The 19,676-nt window shown below is 40.3% G+C and overlaps 3 protein-coding genes across 4 annotated transcripts; 1 reads left to right on the forward strand and 2 right to left on the reverse strand.

The window, feature by feature from the left end:
• Positions 1 to 624: 624 nt before the first annotated feature.
• On the reverse strand, positions 625 to 4,682 carry lap3 (leucine aminopeptidase 3). 2 transcript variants are annotated; one of them, XM_077524259.1, is made up of 12 exons: positions 4,471 to 4,682; positions 4,256 to 4,371; positions 4,106 to 4,160; positions 3,757 to 4,022; positions 3,462 to 3,626; positions 2,679 to 2,837; positions 2,489 to 2,613; positions 1,740 to 1,828; positions 1,551 to 1,653; positions 1,387 to 1,466; positions 1,201 to 1,313; positions 625 to 1,110 (listed from the first exon to the last, which is right to left on the reverse strand). In XM_077524259.1, the coding sequence occupies exons 1-12, from the start codon at positions 4,564 to 4,566 to the stop codon at positions 924 to 926; spliced, it is 1,554 nt and encodes a 517-aa protein (XP_077380385.1). In that variant the 5' UTR covers positions 4,567 to 4,682; the 3' UTR covers positions 625 to 923. The 2 variants fall into 2 exon arrangements, with proteins under 2 accessions (XP_077380385.1, XP_077380386.1); XM_077524260.1 differs by having other exon boundaries at positions 934 to 1,110; positions 1,214 to 1,313.
• Positions 4,683 to 5,586: 904 nt separating this feature from the next.
• On the reverse strand, positions 5,587 to 7,419 carry clrn2 (clarin 2). The gene is made up of 3 exons (XM_077523221.1): positions 7,103 to 7,419; positions 6,016 to 6,195; positions 5,587 to 5,855 (listed from the first exon to the last, which is right to left on the reverse strand). Exons 1-3 carry the CDS (start codon positions 7,353 to 7,355, stop codon positions 5,587 to 5,589), a joined length of 702 nt encoding a protein of 233 aa, XP_077379347.1. The 5' UTR covers positions 7,356 to 7,419.
• Positions 7,420 to 8,793: 1,374 nt separating this feature from the next.
• On the forward strand, positions 8,794 to 19,087 carry tapt1b (transmembrane anterior posterior transformation 1b). Its single transcript, XM_077524998.1, has 14 exons — positions 8,794 to 8,994; positions 9,375 to 9,505; positions 9,636 to 9,754; positions 11,421 to 11,583; positions 11,691 to 11,826; positions 12,386 to 12,483; positions 13,441 to 13,510; positions 13,619 to 13,699; positions 13,845 to 13,954; positions 14,852 to 14,911; positions 14,984 to 15,052; positions 15,127 to 15,203; positions 15,302 to 15,477; positions 16,371 to 19,087. Exons 1-14 carry the CDS (start codon positions 8,823 to 8,825, stop codon positions 16,634 to 16,636), a joined length of 1,728 nt encoding a protein of 575 aa, XP_077381124.1. The 5' UTR covers positions 8,794 to 8,822; the 3' UTR covers positions 16,637 to 19,087.
• The last annotated feature ends 589 nt before the right edge of the window (positions 19,088 to 19,676 follow it).

Raw genomic sequence — 19,676 nt, forward strand, 5'->3', positions numbered from 1 at the left:
TACATGTATAATTTATATGTTAAATTATGTTTACAGGAGGAAACATATATTAGAACAAAAAATTCTAGGTAATAGAATTCGTTTCAAATGTGAAAATGTTTCTAATTAAAATCCAACTTGAAAATGAGGCAAAATATTGTTAAAATTACAACTTTATTTTATTTATGGGGGAGAAACTTATTTTTATGAGAATAAGTTTCTGTTTTTTCACCATATTTTTTGTCACCCCAGCTGCCAGAAATGTTTTGATTTTGATCTCATGTTTTGTATCAGGGTTAATTTTTTTCCTTCCCATTCAGCAGTTCAGTGATGCCTAACAGAACAGAACATATGTCCCCATCTGTTCATTATGAGTATGACAAAGTTTAGTTTCGCAGCTGTGAGATGCAGAATATGCTAGGAAAAGCTACAGGATAGTCGACCAGATAGCATCTGACTCAAGTGGGAATGAAGACTGCGGCAGTGATGTTGAATGGTTGCCAGAAAAAGAAAAGTACTATTTGTACCTCATAAAGTAGTTCATTTTTCTTTGGGTAAATGTTTTTGCAATACATGTAGTAGTTTTGAAATAATATGTTAAAAATATGTGAACACGATGTTAAAAATCACACATTTTCTATCATATTTACATTTTTTTTTGTTATTTATTCTTACAAACATATTTTATCTGTTGTTCAAATACACATTGTCCACCCAAGTGGACATGTCACCAACTCCTTGAAAAATGTATGTTTAAAAAAAAAAAAATGAAGGTGATTTTTTTTTTTTTTTTTTTTCAAGGCTAATGAATCCTAAAAACAGTTGAGAAAAAAAATCCTATCATCATAATTTGTGCATGAAATGGTTAAATCAAGTTACAGGAATTACTCATGTAGTCGTTGCACCTCTCCTCAAGGCACCACTGCATTTGTAAATGTGTTCATTCATTTATTGTGCGCCAACGCGGCCGCAAACTCCACCAGGGTGCGCGTGGGCCTTCCCGACATGCCCTTCTTCAAGTACGGGATTTCATCCTTGTTGCTCATCACTCCTGCGATGTCCAGATGAGCCCAGTGTGGCGAAGTGACAAATTCCCTCAGGAACGCCGCCGCCGTGCACGCGCCTCCCGACCTGCCAGGGACCAAATCGGACGCCGTTTTGGGCACGTTTAGCTCCTTTTTCAGTTTGTGATGCATCGCGGGCGCCCGGCGACATACGCACCTGCTGTACTTGCCTATGTTGTTGAGGTCGGCCAGCTGGCTATCCGTCACCTGTTTGGTGTAATGCTGGAACAAAGGCATCCGCCACACGCGGTCGCCCGTCCCGATACTGGCCTACGACGACGACAAACAAACACTTTTTGTTAACATCAGCACTTATAGAGGCGGGCATGTGCGTCTGTGTGACCTTGTGCAGCTGCTCCCACAGCCAATCAGAGTTGGTGAAGACTCCAGTCGCCGCCGAGCCCAGCGCGACGTCCATGGCGCCTTAGCAAACATGATCACAGTCACGCTTGTATGTGTTTCGTAGTTACGTCGGTGACATCAGAGCGTGATAACCGAAAATCACACCTGTTAGCGTCGCGACGTTGACGACGGCTCTGGGGTTGAAGGTATGTGCGTAACAGAGCGCGTCGGCGAGGATGAGCCGGCCTTCTGCGTCGGTGTTGTCCACCTGCGCGTACAAACAAGAGTCACAGTTGACATGTACCATCCCTTTTCTATACATCCGAATGACATGGCTTCAAAATGTCCACCCACCTGGATGGTTTTCCCGTTCTTCGCCGTTACGACGTCACCCGGTTTGGTCGCCTTGCCGCTGGGCATGTTCTCGCACAGCGGAGCCAGGCCTAGCGGAGTATAAAAAATAAAAAAAAACGTAGGGAAAAATTACTACATGTCAATTGTGCTTGACCATAAGGTCTAATTTTAATCATCAAAACGTATGGAATGGAATGGAAGAATGTTGATTTTTTTGTAATTGTATTGTATTGCTGTAAAAACTACAATATTCAATTCAATAATTTCCCACAAAATGCACCATTAATTACAAAAAAAAAGTTGAAATTCAAATTTGTTTATTTCTGGTGAATTTCAGTGAACAAGCTCATATAACACAAAATAAAATGTTTTCATGTTTTACCCTTTCAATACAATGGATTAAGACGTGCAAAATTAATTGATTGTCAAATTAACTGATAATTACATTGATAATGATTTTTTTTGAGACCTTGTTTAATTCTCACCATTTCATTCTCCCCAAAAAATAGCTTGCACTATAATTTACTCTTAGACTCTTGTTCTGTTTCTTTTTTTTTTTTTTTATTTCTTTTTTTTACCATTTGCAAAAATCTGCCTTTACTTAGGTAAATGTTTATCAACATTTTTGCTGCTTGTTAAAAAAAAGAAGAGAGTTCGAGAGAGAGCGGATAAGAGAGGGCAGAGAGAGAGAGAGAGAGAGAGAGAGAGAGAGAGAGAGAGAGAGAGAGAGAGAGAGAGAGAAAACTCACCGATGATGTTGATGGGCAGCTTGAGGGCCGCCGCCGTGACGACCGCGGCGCACACGGTGGCGGCTCCGCCCATATCGGCCCGCATCATATCCATGGAAGCGGAAGGCTTCAGCGAAATGCCGCCGCTATGAAGAGAGGATAAATCATACGCAAACGGACGAGTCGTCAGGGCGCGTTCGTGGCAGTCTACCTGTCGAACGTGATGCCCTTGCCGACCAGAAGCAGCGGCGCCTCGGCACCGTCGTGCGAGCCGTTGTAGTGCAGCTCCAGGAAGACAGGGGGCTCCTCTGAGCCTTTGGACACGCTGAGGAACGCACCCATCCCTTGCTCCTCGATCCATGCCTGGGCTCTGAGGGTAGGAAATTTAATGCAGAACAGTTATTAAAATTGACATACTTTGACGATCCAACAACATAACTGGCATATGTCATTCTTACCCCCTGTGAATTCTGCCTAGCAACAAGCGGTCAGGCCAACATAATGTTGGCTTGACCACAAACGACTTTTTATAGAACTTTTAAGGCCAATAGGATATCCATTTTAAGAAATCTAAATATGAACAATGTTTTAAGTTTGAAATTTTGTGTTATTCATATTAATAATATTTATTTATAAATGTATTTTGAAAATGCAAAAATAGGGGAAAAAAGCAAAAAAATAATAAAAGCGCTGTCTACAGCACTACAGTACTTTAATTATATTCCTGTACACGTTTTTTAAACAGTAAAAAAAATAAACAGTTTGTGAATTATTATTTTGTCTGTGTATTTGTGAGGAGTCAATAAAATACATGCCTAATAAATACATGCAGAGGCAATAACACTTGCTCAATTGCTTGCATTTTTTCACTATCCCATCAAATATTGCATTTAAAAAATTATTTGTATTTTTATTTATTATTTATTTTCATTTTTCAAATGAAAGTCATCCATGTCTACTATTAAAAAAAAGTAATCAGCAATAAATATCATACCTCTTATGGACTACAACCCGGTCGCCATACTGCCCCAGCCGCTCTTCAATGGTCTTAGCGAAAGCGGTGGGAGTGATGTGATTGGCTGGGGCTTCCATGAGGAGGCGGGCTAGGTTTTGGCCTTCGGCATACAGCACTCCTTTCTCCCACGCTGCCACTTTGGCACTAAATGTAGCCATAGACACATCCAGATAGTGCCAATTACCAAATGCCGTAGCAGTGTTTAAAGTTGTTGACTTGAGCTACCATATGAAGAAATCCTGCAGTATTAAATAAATGACACTCTTGGTCGTACCTGGCATGAGGCTGGACAGTCACTTTGGGCTTTTTTTTGGATTTCAGCTGGTCGTACTGAAACAGGCCCAGTAAGGCGCCCTCCGCTGCCGCTTGGGGGTCGCCGCAGTCGTCCACTTCCACGTAGTTCACCTCCAGGTCCTGAAGAACCCTGCAGCCGGTTGACACCGCCTGGCGGATGCTCTCCTTGGCGGAATCCCAGTTCTCCGCCGTGCACACGCCTGCCGTAACATCATCCAGGCCGACCACGGCAACACAGGGGAAGTCCTGGATGACAAACAACCAATAAATGATGACTTTCTTTGCTGTTAAAAGCCTGTTTTTTATTCTATACACATGCAATTCCCCACCTTGTGTACTCCATAGAATACTCTGCTTTTGCCCTTTTTGAGAGACGGTCCAGAACTGCAAACACATAAAGTAAGACGCAGCAATTAATGACTACATAATGTTGGGACTAAGGGTGATTATTTCATTGAATGTAAAAAATAAACACGGACATTTTCAGTAATTCGGACAGCTTTCCAGACACTTTGCGGTCAAAACCTTCTGCTGCCTCCGTCAAATGAAGACTGCCTTCCTCTCCCTTTTTCTCGAAAACCCCCAGCACCAAACCCTGAAGAAGGGAAAAACATTTAAATGTATTAAAAGCTGTCGTTATTGTAAATAGGACAAAAATTAACCCTTTCTGAAATGCTCCGAGGCTGTCACCCACTTTTCTTTCCATCTGGAGACTTTTCGAGGAACAAAATGTCCGACAGCAGTTGGTCCGTGAGAGTGACAGCACGGCAGCTCTCCTCATAAGGAACATATTCGATATCTCGTTATCATGCGTGGGGACAAGGTACAAAACTATAACAATGCGCGGCGTCAAAGGTCGCACACATAAGCCGGAAAGAGACCAGCACAGAGGAAGGCGCTTGGCAGGTGACGTCATCAACCCGCGACTCTGGCAACCACCAAAAATTATTTAAAATAAATACATAAATACATATATAAATAAATAAATCCCGCGTAATAATGACTAAAATTTAAATAGGTTAAATATAAAATACATGATGAATTTATTATTAATTTATAAGCAACCCAGTACTGTACAGGACTTTATTTTTGTGTTTTTACATTTTAATTTTTAACAGTTGTACCCCAACGTGGTGGTAATAATAATAATAATAATAATAATAATAATAATAATAATAATAATAATAATAATAATAATAATAATAATAATAATTTTCTTTAAAATGCATACACACCTGCTGAAGAGAAAATGCTACAAAAGGGTTGACATTCCTACCCCAAAACTCAGGAAATTCATGGTAGAGGTGGTAAGCACTCGTACTGCCAGTGCAATTAAGATACAGTAATAATACAATCCTATTTTGAAGTACTTGAACAGTTATTTAACTGCAAAATATACGCTTCCTTGGCTATTTAAACTAGTAACCCACGATCTAAAAATAAATAAATAAATAAATCAATGGACATCTTTTATCTGATGAAGAATAACCTCAATAAATAATAGACACATATACTGTACACCTACAAAACAAATGTCCTTTACAACATCAATATCTGAACAATATGCAAAACAAGATAAAAAGTGCTTTTATATGTTTTCTTTCCTATGTTATCTCCTGGAAATCTGTGATCATAAGCATTTATATTGGCCATCGTTTATGTTGTAGTCTTCAGATCCTAAGTGTGATACTTTCACAGTCCATCTCTACAAACTACAGAGGAAATCACATCCAATTCTCGTGTAAAGCCATTTCTACTTGGCAAATTTCCAGAATGCAAACTACGACTGGCACCATCTTTACTGTAACTGTCAGTAGAGCAAGTCCAGAGAGGAGATGGTTGGCTGCTCGGGCATCTTGACCTCTGCTTTAGGCAGCTTGATTCGGCTCATGGCGACCACTCCGCACACGGCCAGGTGAGTGGTCGCGCTGGCCACGCTAAGCCAGAAAGACCAGTCAAGCGCATCGTCCAGGACAACCAAAGCGAAGAGGTTCTCCCGGTAGTTGACCACGCGCTCGGTGAGGCTGTGATGCCTCACGGCTGCCAGGAAGCAGACGGCGGCCAGGGTGCAGAAAGCAGCTGGAGACACAACAGGGGGAAACATTTTAGTCATACAATAGGGATGAACGATTTTGAAAAATAATTTTATTGCTGTTTGTGGGCTAAGAATTCTACCTGGCAACAAGTGACTATGCAAAACAGTCACATGACAAGGTAAAGCAACACCAGAATCACGTACCGGCAATGACATTCCATAGGTAGAGTCCTTTGTGACCTTTGATGCTTTGGTAGGGGACCTTGCGTGCGTTGTAAATGCTGAAGGACAGACTGACCAGCGCGAAGAACATGGCCGCCAGCAGGAAGAGGATCACCATCACGTGTAGGCCGCCGTTCAATGTATGCACCAGCTTTGGGAAGACTACAGTACACGCACGCCACATTGGGTTATTATAGGCTACCTTCATTTTAAAGAAGCCTACTAGAACAGCAAGTTTATTTGGTGTTAGTAAGAGGCATTTTAAATGGTGGCAGGTGTGTGCTTCCTCTGAATACAGCTACATCCCCTATTTATGAGAGGGTGTGCATACTTGAGCCACTTGATTATATATATTTTTTATTTATTATTCCTTATCCACTTGAAAATACTTTATTTTGTTTTACAATTGAGTTGTACAGGTTATAGGTCACATTAATTGCGGGGTTGGAAGATTTCTTGATTTCAATTTTTTTTTTTTTTTTGTATCTCAAACTCTGGTATTTGAACAGGGGTGTGTAGACTTTTTAAATCTATTGAACAGTAGCTAAATTGGGAGACCAAATTATTAGAAACAGCTCTGTCACTATCGAATCTTTTTTATTTTTTTTATTGTATAAGTTCAGTCATTTAACCATTTACAATTCTATCGATTATTCCATCGACTAAAAATAGGATAACATTTCTTTTTGGATTAAAGTGTCCCCAATTAATTTTTATTAACCAGCTAATCTAGTGTATTTGGTATCGTTTAACCTTTTTTTTTAAACGTATTCAGTTACTGGTTCTGTCATATTTCAAAGTAAAAGCATTTTTTTAAATGTCTTATTTTGAATATTCGTGAATGATTACAGAAATCACAATAATTACTATAAGAGGCTGAAATTAGAGAACTCAAACAATTTTAAGTTAAACAATGGCTCTAAACGATTACTCGACTGTTAAAACAGTTGTTGATTATTCAATTAATTGTAGATCAATCCTCCTCATCTACGAATAAACTGACTGACCCACGTGAGTCAAATTAGGCTTCAAAGTTTGCCACACATGCAACCCTGCTTTGACGCCTTACTGTGGATTTTGGAGCGCCTGGTCCCAAGCCCGCACTTCTTGGTCTTCCCTCCGCGGAACAGACCATAGTAGACGTCCCCGGTGAACAACTCCAGCTCCGGGTGGGACGCGTTGACGATGTCGACGCCGGTTTTGCACAGGATGCGCCCGGTAACCCAGCGCTCCGTGGACAGGGCTACCAGCAGGAGGGCCACGGATCCGACGCAGAGCACCGAGGCCGCCGAGAAGCTTATCCGTTTCCACAGCGATGGCATCCTACCATGACTAGCCCCGCGTGTTGCCCCAGGAGAGGGAACGCCGCACCGGGCAGCAACCGCAGCCGAGCGCCGCCGGCCACCTCCTGCATCAGTTTATCCGGCGGGCTGAATTAGAAAAAGGAATAGTTGTCATAAAATGAGAGGTGTTGGCGCGCTTGTAACTAGGGAAGGAGAAACCGAATCTATGGCGGTCAAAGGGATCCCTTTCTGGGAGGAAATTCTATCCTGCCTGCCCCGTTGCTCTTCAGCAGGAGCAATAAATAGCAAATTGCCTTTGGGAGGTGACCTTTAGGCATGGCGCTGATATAAAAAACATCCACGCATGGGTAATTGTGTTCATTCAAATCCCAAAGGTTAAGTGCATTATTTGTTTTTTTCCCACCACTCCATTTAGAAGATTTATACACGCAAATTGCTCTAGTGTGCATATAGGGGCCATATTTAATTGTTAATTGCATAGCAATGTAAAGCATAGATTAATCTATCTATCTATCTATCTATCTATCTATCTATCTATCTATCTATCTATCTATCTATCTATCTATCTATCTATCTATCTATCTATCTATCTATCTATCTATCGCTCTATCGCTCCCTCGCTCTCTCTCTCACCATTTACGTTTTATTGTAAATAATAAAATTTTAAGAGTGTAAAATATTTTTACAACCACATTAAACATTTTTTCTTTAAATTCACTTATCTCGTTGATTAGTTGGTTAATTGATTTGCTCCAAATAATTAAATAATAAAAAGGTGTAAAATAAAATATTTTATGTTAATGTTGAACATTTTTTATTCCTTTGATTACAACTTCACAAGTTAGAAATGAGAATGAATTATTTGACTTTATCATAATACATAATAGTTACATATTTTACACACACACACACACACACACACACACACACACACACACACACACACACACACATTACATTACGTTTTTTTTCTTTTTTTCTTAATCCTCCACCCCTGCTCTACAATATAAGGGACAAATATTTCATAGGGAAAAAACATAATATATTACATAGAGAAAGTTATTGTTTTGATGAGATTGACAAAATAAAAGTGCTATGAATCGTTTTAAAAATAACCATTTTAAAAGCATTAATTTATTTTTTAATTTAGTATATATATTTTATTTCATATTAATTCTATAAAATATTAAGCATGGTAATGGATAGATGGATGGTAACGTTCTTTCTTTACAATCATATTGGAAGGACTTTTTTTTTTTTTTTTTAATTCAGTGTGCCATTAAACAAAACAATTTTTATTTTTTTATCATTCACAGATACGTACTTTAATTAAAAAATACCTTATTGAAAACAAACAACTAAAAAATAAAGTAAAGCTGTATAGTTTAAAAGATATATACTTTCGATAATGTACTCGATAACCTTGTGCGTGATGACGTCACGCAGTGACGCACGACGTCAGTCTCCCAGGCTGTCGCTGAAAAGATGGCGGACTCGCAGTCGACGGGTCTGGCGGATGATGCCGAGAAGGAGGACAGGGAGATCGGCGGGAGGACGCCGAGGATAGGAAGAGCCAAGTGGAAGGATGGTGGTACGGATAGCCTGCGATTCAGCGACAAAAATGGCAGCGGGAAGGGGAAGAAACGCAACCTGTCAGGTGGGAAAGCTAGTCCGGTTAGGGGCTACTGAGAGATAGCCTCGGGTTTGACAGCCGGAGGGTCTGTTGTTGTCGCGCGAGATGAGGTGGTGACCGAGAGGGAGTGAGCCCGACTGTACTGCACGGTTAGCGGGCAACGTCCTTTAGAAATGTGGACCCAAATCTTTTATCGTCATAATTAGCATCAAAAGTTACAATATTTGTGTGACTACACTCAACAACATGGTACATTGACTCTGCACTGCATTGATTAAAAAAAACATCAGAGATGTATTTTTTGCCCAGTCTGTCTACCGATTGTGCAATGTAAAAAAAAAAAAAAAAAAATGCAATCTTGTAATTAAGTTGACTCCATGGTGGTGCATGATGTGTCTGTGCAGATCTGTCGTTAGTCAGGTTCGTAACCACGGAGCTGACCAGGGGCTACTTCCTGGAGCACAACGAGGCCAAATACACTGAGCGCAGGGAGAAGGTCTATACCTGCCTTCGCATCCCCAAGGAGCTGGAGAAGGTGAGCCAAAACTTTGTTTGAGTGCATGCAACTTTACTCACCGACCACACAAAAAAATCCTTTCGTTTCCACAAAGGCAAATAACTGTGCTACACAATCGTTTATCAATATCTTTGTGTTTTTGTTATAGTTGATGACATTTGGCTTCTTCCTTTGTCTGGATGCCTTCCTCTACGTCTTCACGTTATTGCCCCTCAGAGTGCTGCTGGCCCTTCTGCAGCTTCTCACACTGCCATGCTGCGGTCTTGGGTAAGAAAAAAAAATAAAAATCATCAATATGGTCATTCTTGAGCCTTGGAGTATTTTTTATAAAAGCATACTAAGACATCTTGTTAAAAAGAACACAGATGGATGATATGGTAAAATGATGTAATTAAACATAAAACATTGTGGCGGCATGTTCTTACATAGCTCCCAAGTTTGTCCACCCCTTTTCTTAAAGTCACTGTAAAGAGAAAGAAAATAAATCTTGTAAATTTGACACGACACAGAGGAAAGTGTTGTTGACAACGCTGCCAAATTTGAATCACTAAATGACTCACCAGTATATAAAATTAGGCATCATGAAAAATCAACCTTTCTTCCGGCTCTGAAATGCTGTGGGACGCGTTCGTTGAATGTGCTGAAACCATACGCTGTCAGTCAATTACACGTTTTGCTTACACTAACACATAAAGTCTAGGACTGGGTATCGATTCAGATTCCTAAAATCGATTAGATTCGATTCAGAAAGGCCCAATTCAATTCGTTATTTGAAGGAAAAACACTCCCATAGTCGATGCTAACTTCTCATTGGCATTTGCGAACTTCCTGGTAACGCGAGGCTAGCGATGTTTTAAAAACTAATCGTGCAAAACATACGCTACACACTTGCTAGTTGCTAATCGTACGCAAGCAAAATGGTGCATTTAGGGTACTTTCCAACAGTCAGGATCCGTCCCCCCCCACCCGAAGGCGGAGGGAGGCTACCCTCTCGTCCACCGGGGTAAACCCCAACGTACAGGCGCCGAGCCGGGTGGGCAATAAGTATGCCCACACCTGCTCTGCGCCTCACACCGTGGGCAACTCCAGAGTGGAAGAGAGTCCAGCCCCTCTCAAGAGGACTGGTACCAGAGCCCAAGCCGTGTGTGGAGGCGAGTCCGACTGTCTAGTCGGAACTTCTCGGCCTCGCACACCAGCTCGGGCTCCTTCCCTGCCAGAGAGGTGACATTCCATGTCCCAAGAGCCAGCTTCTGTAGCCGGGGATCGGTCCGCCAAGGTCTCCTCCCTTGGCTGCCACCCAGCCTGCACTGCACCCGACCCCTTTGGCCCCTCCCACCGGTGGTGAGCCCGTGGGAAGATGTGCTATGCATCTAAATCAAATTTCCAAATTATCTTTTCTGGTTCTAAGTGTGCCTACATGATCAGCTGCAATATGTTATTTATTATTAACTCATTTGCTCCCAAAAACGTATAAATACGTTCTATTTTAAATTTATTAAGTGTGCCGAAGACAGATTTACATGTTTTTTTTTGTTTTTTTTGTTTTTTTTGCCTCTCAACTGCAGAGAATGGGTGAAAAATGATAGCAATTACAAAAACGGCCAGCAGATGGCAGCAGAGTATATGAGATCAACCAGAGCCATGTTGCAACAAGTTGTTTCCCTACAATTCTAAGCACATTTGTGAATAATGATGAAACTTAGCTATATTCCAATGCTAATTGCTGCAAAACGGAAATAGATAGAAATACACTTTTTTTTTTTTTCCTGATGAAAAAAGAGCCTCTAATCTTTCTTTAGGTAGGGTCCATGTTTTTATAGCCATAGAACACAATATTCTGTGGGCCTTCTGGGGGTTGCTTCAGTGAAATGGCTGCAGGTGAATGAGTTAATTGCCAATAGGGGGCAGTAGTAACGTCATTGTCTCATGCTAGTGGTGGGCGCCTCCTGCAGCCGGCTCAGGTGTGCGATGTCCTGAAAGGCTTCATCATGGTCCTGTGTTACTCCATGATGAGCTACGTCGACTACGCCATGATGTACCACCTCATCCGAGGCCAGTCCGTCATCAAGCTCTACATCATCTACAACATGCTGGAGGTACTCCCAAGGACGACGAAGATGAGGATGATCTTGGTGGCGGCTAGCTTCCTCTCATTTCCTTCCCAATCTGTTATTTTTTTATTTTATTTTTTTAATAATGGCAGGTGGCCGACCGCCTCTTCTCGTCATTCGGCCAGGACATCCTGGATGCACTGTACTGGACGGCCACGGAGCCCAAAGAGAAGAAGCGGGCGCACATAGGCGTCATCCCGCACTTCCTCATGGCCGTCCTCTACGTCTGTATCCTTTTCGATACGTCTCCCCGACTGTACGTCAATCAATTAAACTGTCAATCATTAAAAATTCAAAATCTCCATCATATCCAATTTGAAAACAGACTTTTAGAGCATTTATCAAATTATTTATTTATTTATTACATCTGTGTATTTGCATAAATATTAAACCCAAAAATGTTTGTGATTTGCTTTAGATGCTTTTAAGATGGCGGAAAATCATTTTTTATTTTTTTTTTTCTGTCAGACGAGGCTATCATCTGACTAATTGAAGCTCCTCCCCTTCCCCCTCAGCACAAGTTCTTGGCACCGAGATGCCAAAGCAATATTTCAAAATTAGACTTGGCTTTTATCTGAGCACCAAAGCAGCAAATGGTTGTGTGATTTTATTTATTAGACCAAGAAGAAAAAGAAAAAAAAACGCTGAAAATTGCATCCCAAATTCTGATGCCGTGATTGGATGTGGACATCCCTCCTATTTTTTATAATTTTTTTAAATTATTATTATTTTTTTATTAGTCCAATATTGTATGTCTTTATTTTGGCCTCAATGTACTTGATGTCAGTTCTCCACGCCATCCTCATCATGGTCCAGGCCACCACGCTCAACGTCGCCTTCAACTCACACAACAAGTCACTCCTCACCATCATGATGTCCAACAATGTGAGTAGCAACATGCAGTAGATCAGTTTTAAAGATTGTTTTTTTTTTTTTTCCCTTTATATGCCACGAGGATGGATTGGACCCGAAAAAAAAAATTACAATTTCATGTTTAATTTGGAGAGTATGGTTTTATTTTCTTATTTTGTGCAATACAATACAAAAAAAAGTTGTTATAGTCAGGCTATTTTGTCAGATGAAACTATTGTGTGTTTATATCAGACAAATTGGCCGGGAATAGTGAAATTTTGCATGGAATTGACACTCATTGAAATTGGGAAAAAAACTGTTATTTACATTATGTATTTTTTTTAATTAATCGGTAATAGGCATATTTTCTGATAAGCATTGTACCATTGTACGTTGAGTTCTTCCACATATTGACTCGATTCACAAGCATATTACGTTCCCCTTCATCTGACAATTAACATAGATTTTAAACACAGAAGGCCAAAACATCCCTAATGAAAATTAAATTGCACTAATAAACTAGCCACCAATCTTTTTCCGTTTTACAGCAATCAGCATTAGAATATAGCTAAGTTTCATCGTATTTTAGCGTTTTTTTGTCAACATGGCCCTGGTTGATCTCCTTTGCTCTGTTGCCCCCTGCTGGCCGTTTGTGTAATAACTACCATTTCTTCAACCGTTCTTTGCAGTTGAGATGCATCAAAGCATTCTGTAGCATTAAAACATAAAAAGAATAAAAAATAACATGAAAAAACGTATAAATCCGTCTTTGGGATACTTGAGACATTTACATTAGAACGTATTTATACGTTTTTGGGAGCTCATGCGTTAAGTGCGACAGAAATGAGCATTTCAAACTCTGTGAAGGCAATGTTTTGGGTATGGCTCTTGTATTTAGTTTAATTTTAATATTAGGTTATGCAGGTGTACCTAATATTGTGGCCAGTAAGCGTAAAGCAATTATTCATCCATTTTTTTCCCTTCTTCCAGTTTGTGGAAATCAAAGGAAGCGTGTTCAAGAAGTTTGAGAAGAACAACCTTTTCCAGATGTCAAACAGCGGTAAGTGGATACACAATAAAGTCACAAGGCAAATATTAGGAAGTTGTGCTCGGACGAATTGTGCACAAAGGAGGTTAATCCAAGATTGGCTTTGTTTGTCGAGCGCAGACATAAAAGAGAGGTTCACCAATTACATCCTCCTGCTCATCGTCTGTCTGAGGAACATGGAGCAGTTCTCCTGGAATCTCGGTAACCAAATAAACAACAAAAATGTGCCCTCAATCTTTAGAACGTATTCAAGTCTGTAACAGTGTCAAGAAGTCAAATAGTTTCTTGTCATTGTCTTTCCAAAAGTATCATAAAAAAAAATATTGCCACCCATGTTGTGTTTTAGACCACCTGTGGGTGCTGTTGCCTGACGTTGCCATGGTGATGGCCTCGGAGGTGGCGGTGGACGTGGTCAAGCACGCCTTCATCACCAAATTCAACGACATCAGCGCCGACGTGAGTTCCTCTCGCCACGCAACGTCAACAACAAATGTCAAATATCGTTGTTAGAAAATTTGCGTTTCTGGGCGACCTCTCCTTTTCACTCTTCCTGTGTGTCCCTCTGATGGGTCGCAGCACGGTTATGCAATGGGAGCCGGTAACACAGGAAGGGATTAGCCTCTTTATCTCTGAGCGCTGTCAATGCTAATCACTAAAATCTCGCTGACTGCAAAACCTGTAGACAAATCTCTCGCGATGGACATATTCTCGGTTGCGCCAGTTATGAAAGAAGGTGGAGTAACCCGAAGAAATCCTACGCGAGGGGAACCTCTTGAACGTGTGGCAGACGTGCTAACCGCTAAATCCACCGTGCCACGTTGTTGATGTTGAAAAGTTGCACAATCCATTATGGATCTGTTAGACATCTTCAAAATATGCATGTTTTTACTTAATTTTAGTTTACGGTTAAAATCATTATATGAGAGTTAAGAACTGACATTGCCTGAAATAAAGTTGTCAGTAGGGATGTAACGATATCCAAACATCACAATATGATATTATCACGATATGAAGGTCACGATACGATAATTATCCCGATATTGTGGGGAGTTTGGCGAAATTTAATAAAGGTCACAATATTGTAAAGAAAAAAAAAAAGAAGAAGGCCAAAACATCTCTAATGAAAATTAAATTGCACTCATAAACTAGCCACCAGAGGGTGCTAGAAATGCACAAATGGAAACCAACCTTTTTAACAGATGTGTTCCCTTTTAAATATCGTGCACATGACGACGACGATATTGTGCCAGTTTTAATATCACGATATTGCCCGTATCGTTACAACCCTAGTTGTCAGTATATGTCGCATGTCATTTTACATTTCTGATATGTTGACTTTGTTGCATTTCACAGGTTTATGGAGAGTACCGAGCAAGTCTGGCCTTCGACCTGGTCAGCAGTCGGCAGAAAAACGTGAGATCTTAGCACTTAGTTTTCATCTTAACAAAGATGGTTTGTTGGTTGATAACGATTATGTGCACGCAGGCTTATACAGACTACAGCGATTCTGTATCCAGGAGAATGGGCTTCATTCCTCTTCCTCTTGCACTGCTGGTCAGTTTGCCTGACACATAAAAGTTTTGGTTCTTGTCATCAAGTTTTATTGCGTGTTATTTTTTCCCCCCCAGCTGATCCGCGTGGTGAGCAGTTCAGTGAAGATCCAAGGATCGCTCTCCTTTATGTGTGTGCTGCTCTTCTATTTTGGGTAAATGTCCATCTTAGTGCTCTATTTTATTTTTTATTTTTTTTTTGTATTCTAAGAATGTAATATTCACCCCCGCGTGGTCATTTGTTTATGAACAGGCTGATCACCCTGAAGGTCCTCAACAGCATCGTCCTGCTGGGCACGTCGTGCGCCTTCGTCAAGGAAGCCAACATGGAGGAGAAACTCTTCGACCCGCCACCCTCGGCCGTCTCCAGCCGCGTCAACTCCCGGGCTCACCGCGCCAAGCCACCTCACGCTGCCACGGCGCAGCAAGGTAGCACGACGAGTCAATTGCGTTTCGGAGGACTTGTGCAAAAAACTAATGCATTTTGCTTGAGAAGTTTTTTTTTTTTTTTGGTTCAACTAGAACTGTCAAAATTCATCGAATAATCAATTAGCAAATTAATTGACAACTATTTTAATGTTTGAGTAATTATTTAAAATTGTCCAAATCATCTGATTTAAGCATATCAACAGTAATTGTTCACTTATTTCTGTAGTTATGCATGAAAGAAGACTGATTAGCTTCTTCCATTAGATGGAGCTGCGCTAAAGGGAATGTCAACAAAACAGTCAGATAGGTCAGTCAAACTTTATGAATAGATTACAAAGCAGCTTTCTGACAACTCCATTCACTCCCAAAATGACTAAACAGCTGTTTTATTATTTTCTCTGATGTAAAGTAATAGTATCAGCTAGCAATCCAAGATGGCGGGATCTTCTGCGCATGCGCGTCACCGATAGCGCCTTGACAGCGAGACCTGTGGCGGCTCAATATTGATCCATATATAAGGCGCACTGGATTAGAAGGCGCAGGGTCAGCTTTTGAAAAAATCGAAGGCTTTTAGGTGCGCCTTATAGTCGTGAAAATACGGTACTTGTTTGTCTATGTGTGTGCGCATGTGAGTGGAAGATTGCTGACGACACGTGTGGTCAAGTTTGCAATCATTTCTTAACAGAAAACAGGCGGCCTCAGCAGACTGGCTCGAACCATTCTGCTGCGTTAGATGTTCTAGTTCGTGAGCTTCTTGAGTCATCTTCTGTTCAGATGACATATACTGTAGCTAGGCTAACTTGAGTAAAATCATGGAATTAATGCAACATCATCAAATAAAAAGTGATTCCCAGCACAGCTATTCTTCCTAAACGCCGTAATCCTTCCCACAGAACCAATGACGGACAAATCCGGAATACCCTTGGCGTCGGTCAGCCCGCAGCCGGCCTACGTGGCGGAGAGCGCTGCCCTCCCCGCTTCCGCGCTCCCCAAAAGCGACTCTGACGCCTTCGTCACCACGCCCGACGAGGAAGACCACGTCATCAAGATCATCAACACGGACACGGGCCTGGACGAGGAGGTGCTGGCGCGCCGGGCGCCCAAGAAAGACTTGCTGGAGATCGACCGCTTCACCATCTGTGGCAACCGCATCGACTGAACGCGGCGGCGGCGGCCGATCAGTATTTATTAATTTATTACATACACAAACCAGCAGGGGGCTTTAAGCTGTTACTAACTACAAAGCCGGCGCGAGGAGTTCTCCGGGGGCTCGTCCGGATCCGCTGCCGGTTGCTGCGCGACCTGCTCGAGACGGCGTGGAGACGCAAGTCACGGGAATCGGAGATGTGAAACTGTTGCTGTCGTGGATACAACTGCACTGTTTTATTTATTTTTTTGTTTTTTTAAGCACAATCCAGTCTGCCATTGTTTTAAGAAGGAAATAATTGTATCTTTTTTTGTTTATAGTAAGCAAATTTTACTTTTTTTTTTTTTTTTTTTTTAAATCTGAAGTGGCAGACTCGTAGGGTCAAGCTGGAATCCTGATGCAATTTTTTATTTTTATTTTTTAATTTTTTTGACAATTGACATGTCGCTTCAGCATACTTCCTTGACACCGATTCCTACTTTACTTTTGAGTGGGCTTTGGTGCTATCATGTTGCATCTGGGATGTTATTGAAGGAGCAAAGAAAACTGCCGAGAACTATAAATAGGTCACCTTTTTTTTTCAGCAAATAATCAATTTAGAAAAAGAAAAAAGGTGAATTTGAGAATAGTGAAGCAATCGTACAGACTCACATTCGAACTCTGTTCATTGAGCTCCAAAGTCCCTCACATATGATCATATGATCTGACCCCTTCCCAGTAATTACGGATGTGCCCCAGGGCTCTGTCCTGGATCACATGTACTTCATCATCGACCTTCTTCTCCTCCTCCTCCTCCTCCTCATAATAGACTCATAAATAGCATTGATTTTTGTTACTAATGTTAATCTAGAGTCTTAAATTTGACATGCTTTGTGTCCAGCTGTCTTGAAAACATTTGTTGGTCAACATCGACGAAAATGACAGCACAGTTGAAGTCCACGCGGTTTTCGGGTTGCTGCCTTTGTCTCATGCCAACGAACCAACTGATCACACTGGTCTACGGAACCAAAGCTGAGTACGGCTTTTGTTACCATGACGACCAATGGCAGCGAGGGTTACTAGTAGTGTACTACTAGCTAAGAGTGTGAACAAACAAACAAACAAACAAACAAAAAAAGCTAACTCATGAAATTAGTTGAGCACTTCCATGGGGGGGTAACTTTTACAATCGGCAATTTTGGGCGATTTCTATGTGTGAAATACGGCAACAAATAACAAGCTTATAGCTGAACACCTGTTACACCAGGCGTGGGGAACCGTTTTTTTCCTATCGGGACATTTTTTTTTAAAGTGCTCCAATGATCAGCATAAATTCTGGGAAAATATGATGCGATCAAATGTTATATATTTGATGAGCATTTGTGGGGCTTTTTCTAACAGTCCCTCTGAGGTTTTATTTTTTAATTTTATTTTTTTATGGCCATCTCTGGTCAGCAGGCCATAGGTTGCCCAACACTGCTTTTAATACAGATAAAGTGATTTTTAAAATCTTTTATCTTTATAGCAGGGATGTGAGTTTTAATAGGACAGCCTTCAAAAAGTGTTTTTAAATGATGACATGACCAAATTTGCCCTTGTTTTGCCTTTTTTATTTGAGCTCATTTTTATTCTAAATCATTTCTGAACAATGCATCAAGAACAAGCTTTTGCAGCTAAAATGACTGAAATAAGAAATTATTGTTGTTTTGCATAGATGTGATTATGTGCCAGGGTAGATTTCAACTCTCATTCTACATAAATTGAAATACATGAAATAATCTGTGGAAATGTGATACATGTTGGGTTATAAATGAGTTTTTACACAAACCCTGCTGCGACTGACCAGCAGGATGTCACCGTCACATTGTTTTGTGCTGAAGTTATTGTAATAGCATGAGAACATATTTAAAGGCCACCATCCGACGTAGTTAAATTCTGATTTGGTTCCGTCTGAATTTGATTGCGTCATTTTTTAAAATAGCAACGCTTGTTCTCTTATGCTTTTATCATGTTATATACAGTGACTACAAAAGTCTACACACCCCTATTTAAGTGCCAGGTTTTGGCATCATAAAAACAAGATAAATCATTTGAAACGTTCTGTGTACTATAACTTGTTGAAGAACTGGAGGGGAAAAAAAAGACAAAAGTAATTGGGGATGTGGTTGTTTTCACAGTTAACCAGTAACATTTAAACTCATTTTAATGGGAGTCAGTCAGCGCACACCAGCCACCATTCGAACAAGGGTGTGTAGACTTTTTTTTTTATTTTTTATTTTTAATCAACTATACCTCAATGCATCCATCTCATCATCTACTCGCTGCCTCTTTGATTGTTTAATTTCACATATAATGTTACTGATTGCTAATTTTCATTTGCTTCTTGTTCAGTCAGTGCGTGCGCGTGAGCTTGAGTGTGAAGTGTGAGTGTGTGCGTGAGACGTAATCTTCACAGAAGAAGAATAAAAGTTTTTTGTTTTGTAATACTGTCTGGTGTTATTTTACTTCTCACTACACTTTATGGCTTCTAAAAAAAAAACGCCTTGAAACCTGCACTCTCAGTTAGTTAATTGTCTTCAAACATAAATTATGATGAATATAGGATATGGATACAAAGGCAAAAATATGTAGAAATGGGCCAATTAATTATTAAATAACTCGAAATTGTGGTGGCCAGCCATTGATAAAATAATGGTGCTCAAGTTAGCTATAGTCGGGAGGGCCGACTCATGCCAAGGGCCCAAGTGTGTCACAGGTCCCTGTAATTACCACAACGCAGAAATCCGGACAACCGATAGGGTGGAAAAGATTTTAATGCTATAGCTCAACAATTTAGTACTAAGTTGTTCTCAGTCTTTGCACATTTTTTTAAATTTATTTTTTAATTTAATATAATAATAATTAATTATTTATTATTATAATTATTAATAATATAATTTATTATTTATTTTTATTATGTATACATTTTTTTATGTATTTAAAAACACATGTAAATGACATCACAGGGTCTTTAATCATATTTTTATTTAATTGTTGTATATAATTATTTTTTTTAATTATGTAATATTGTGTA

Source organism: Festucalex cinctus, chromosome 6, assembly GCF_051991245.1.
Source record: "Festucalex cinctus isolate MCC-2025b chromosome 6, RoL_Fcin_1.0, whole genome shotgun sequence".
Classification (NCBI taxonomy): domain Eukaryota; kingdom Metazoa; phylum Chordata; class Actinopteri; order Syngnathiformes; family Syngnathidae; genus Festucalex; species Festucalex cinctus.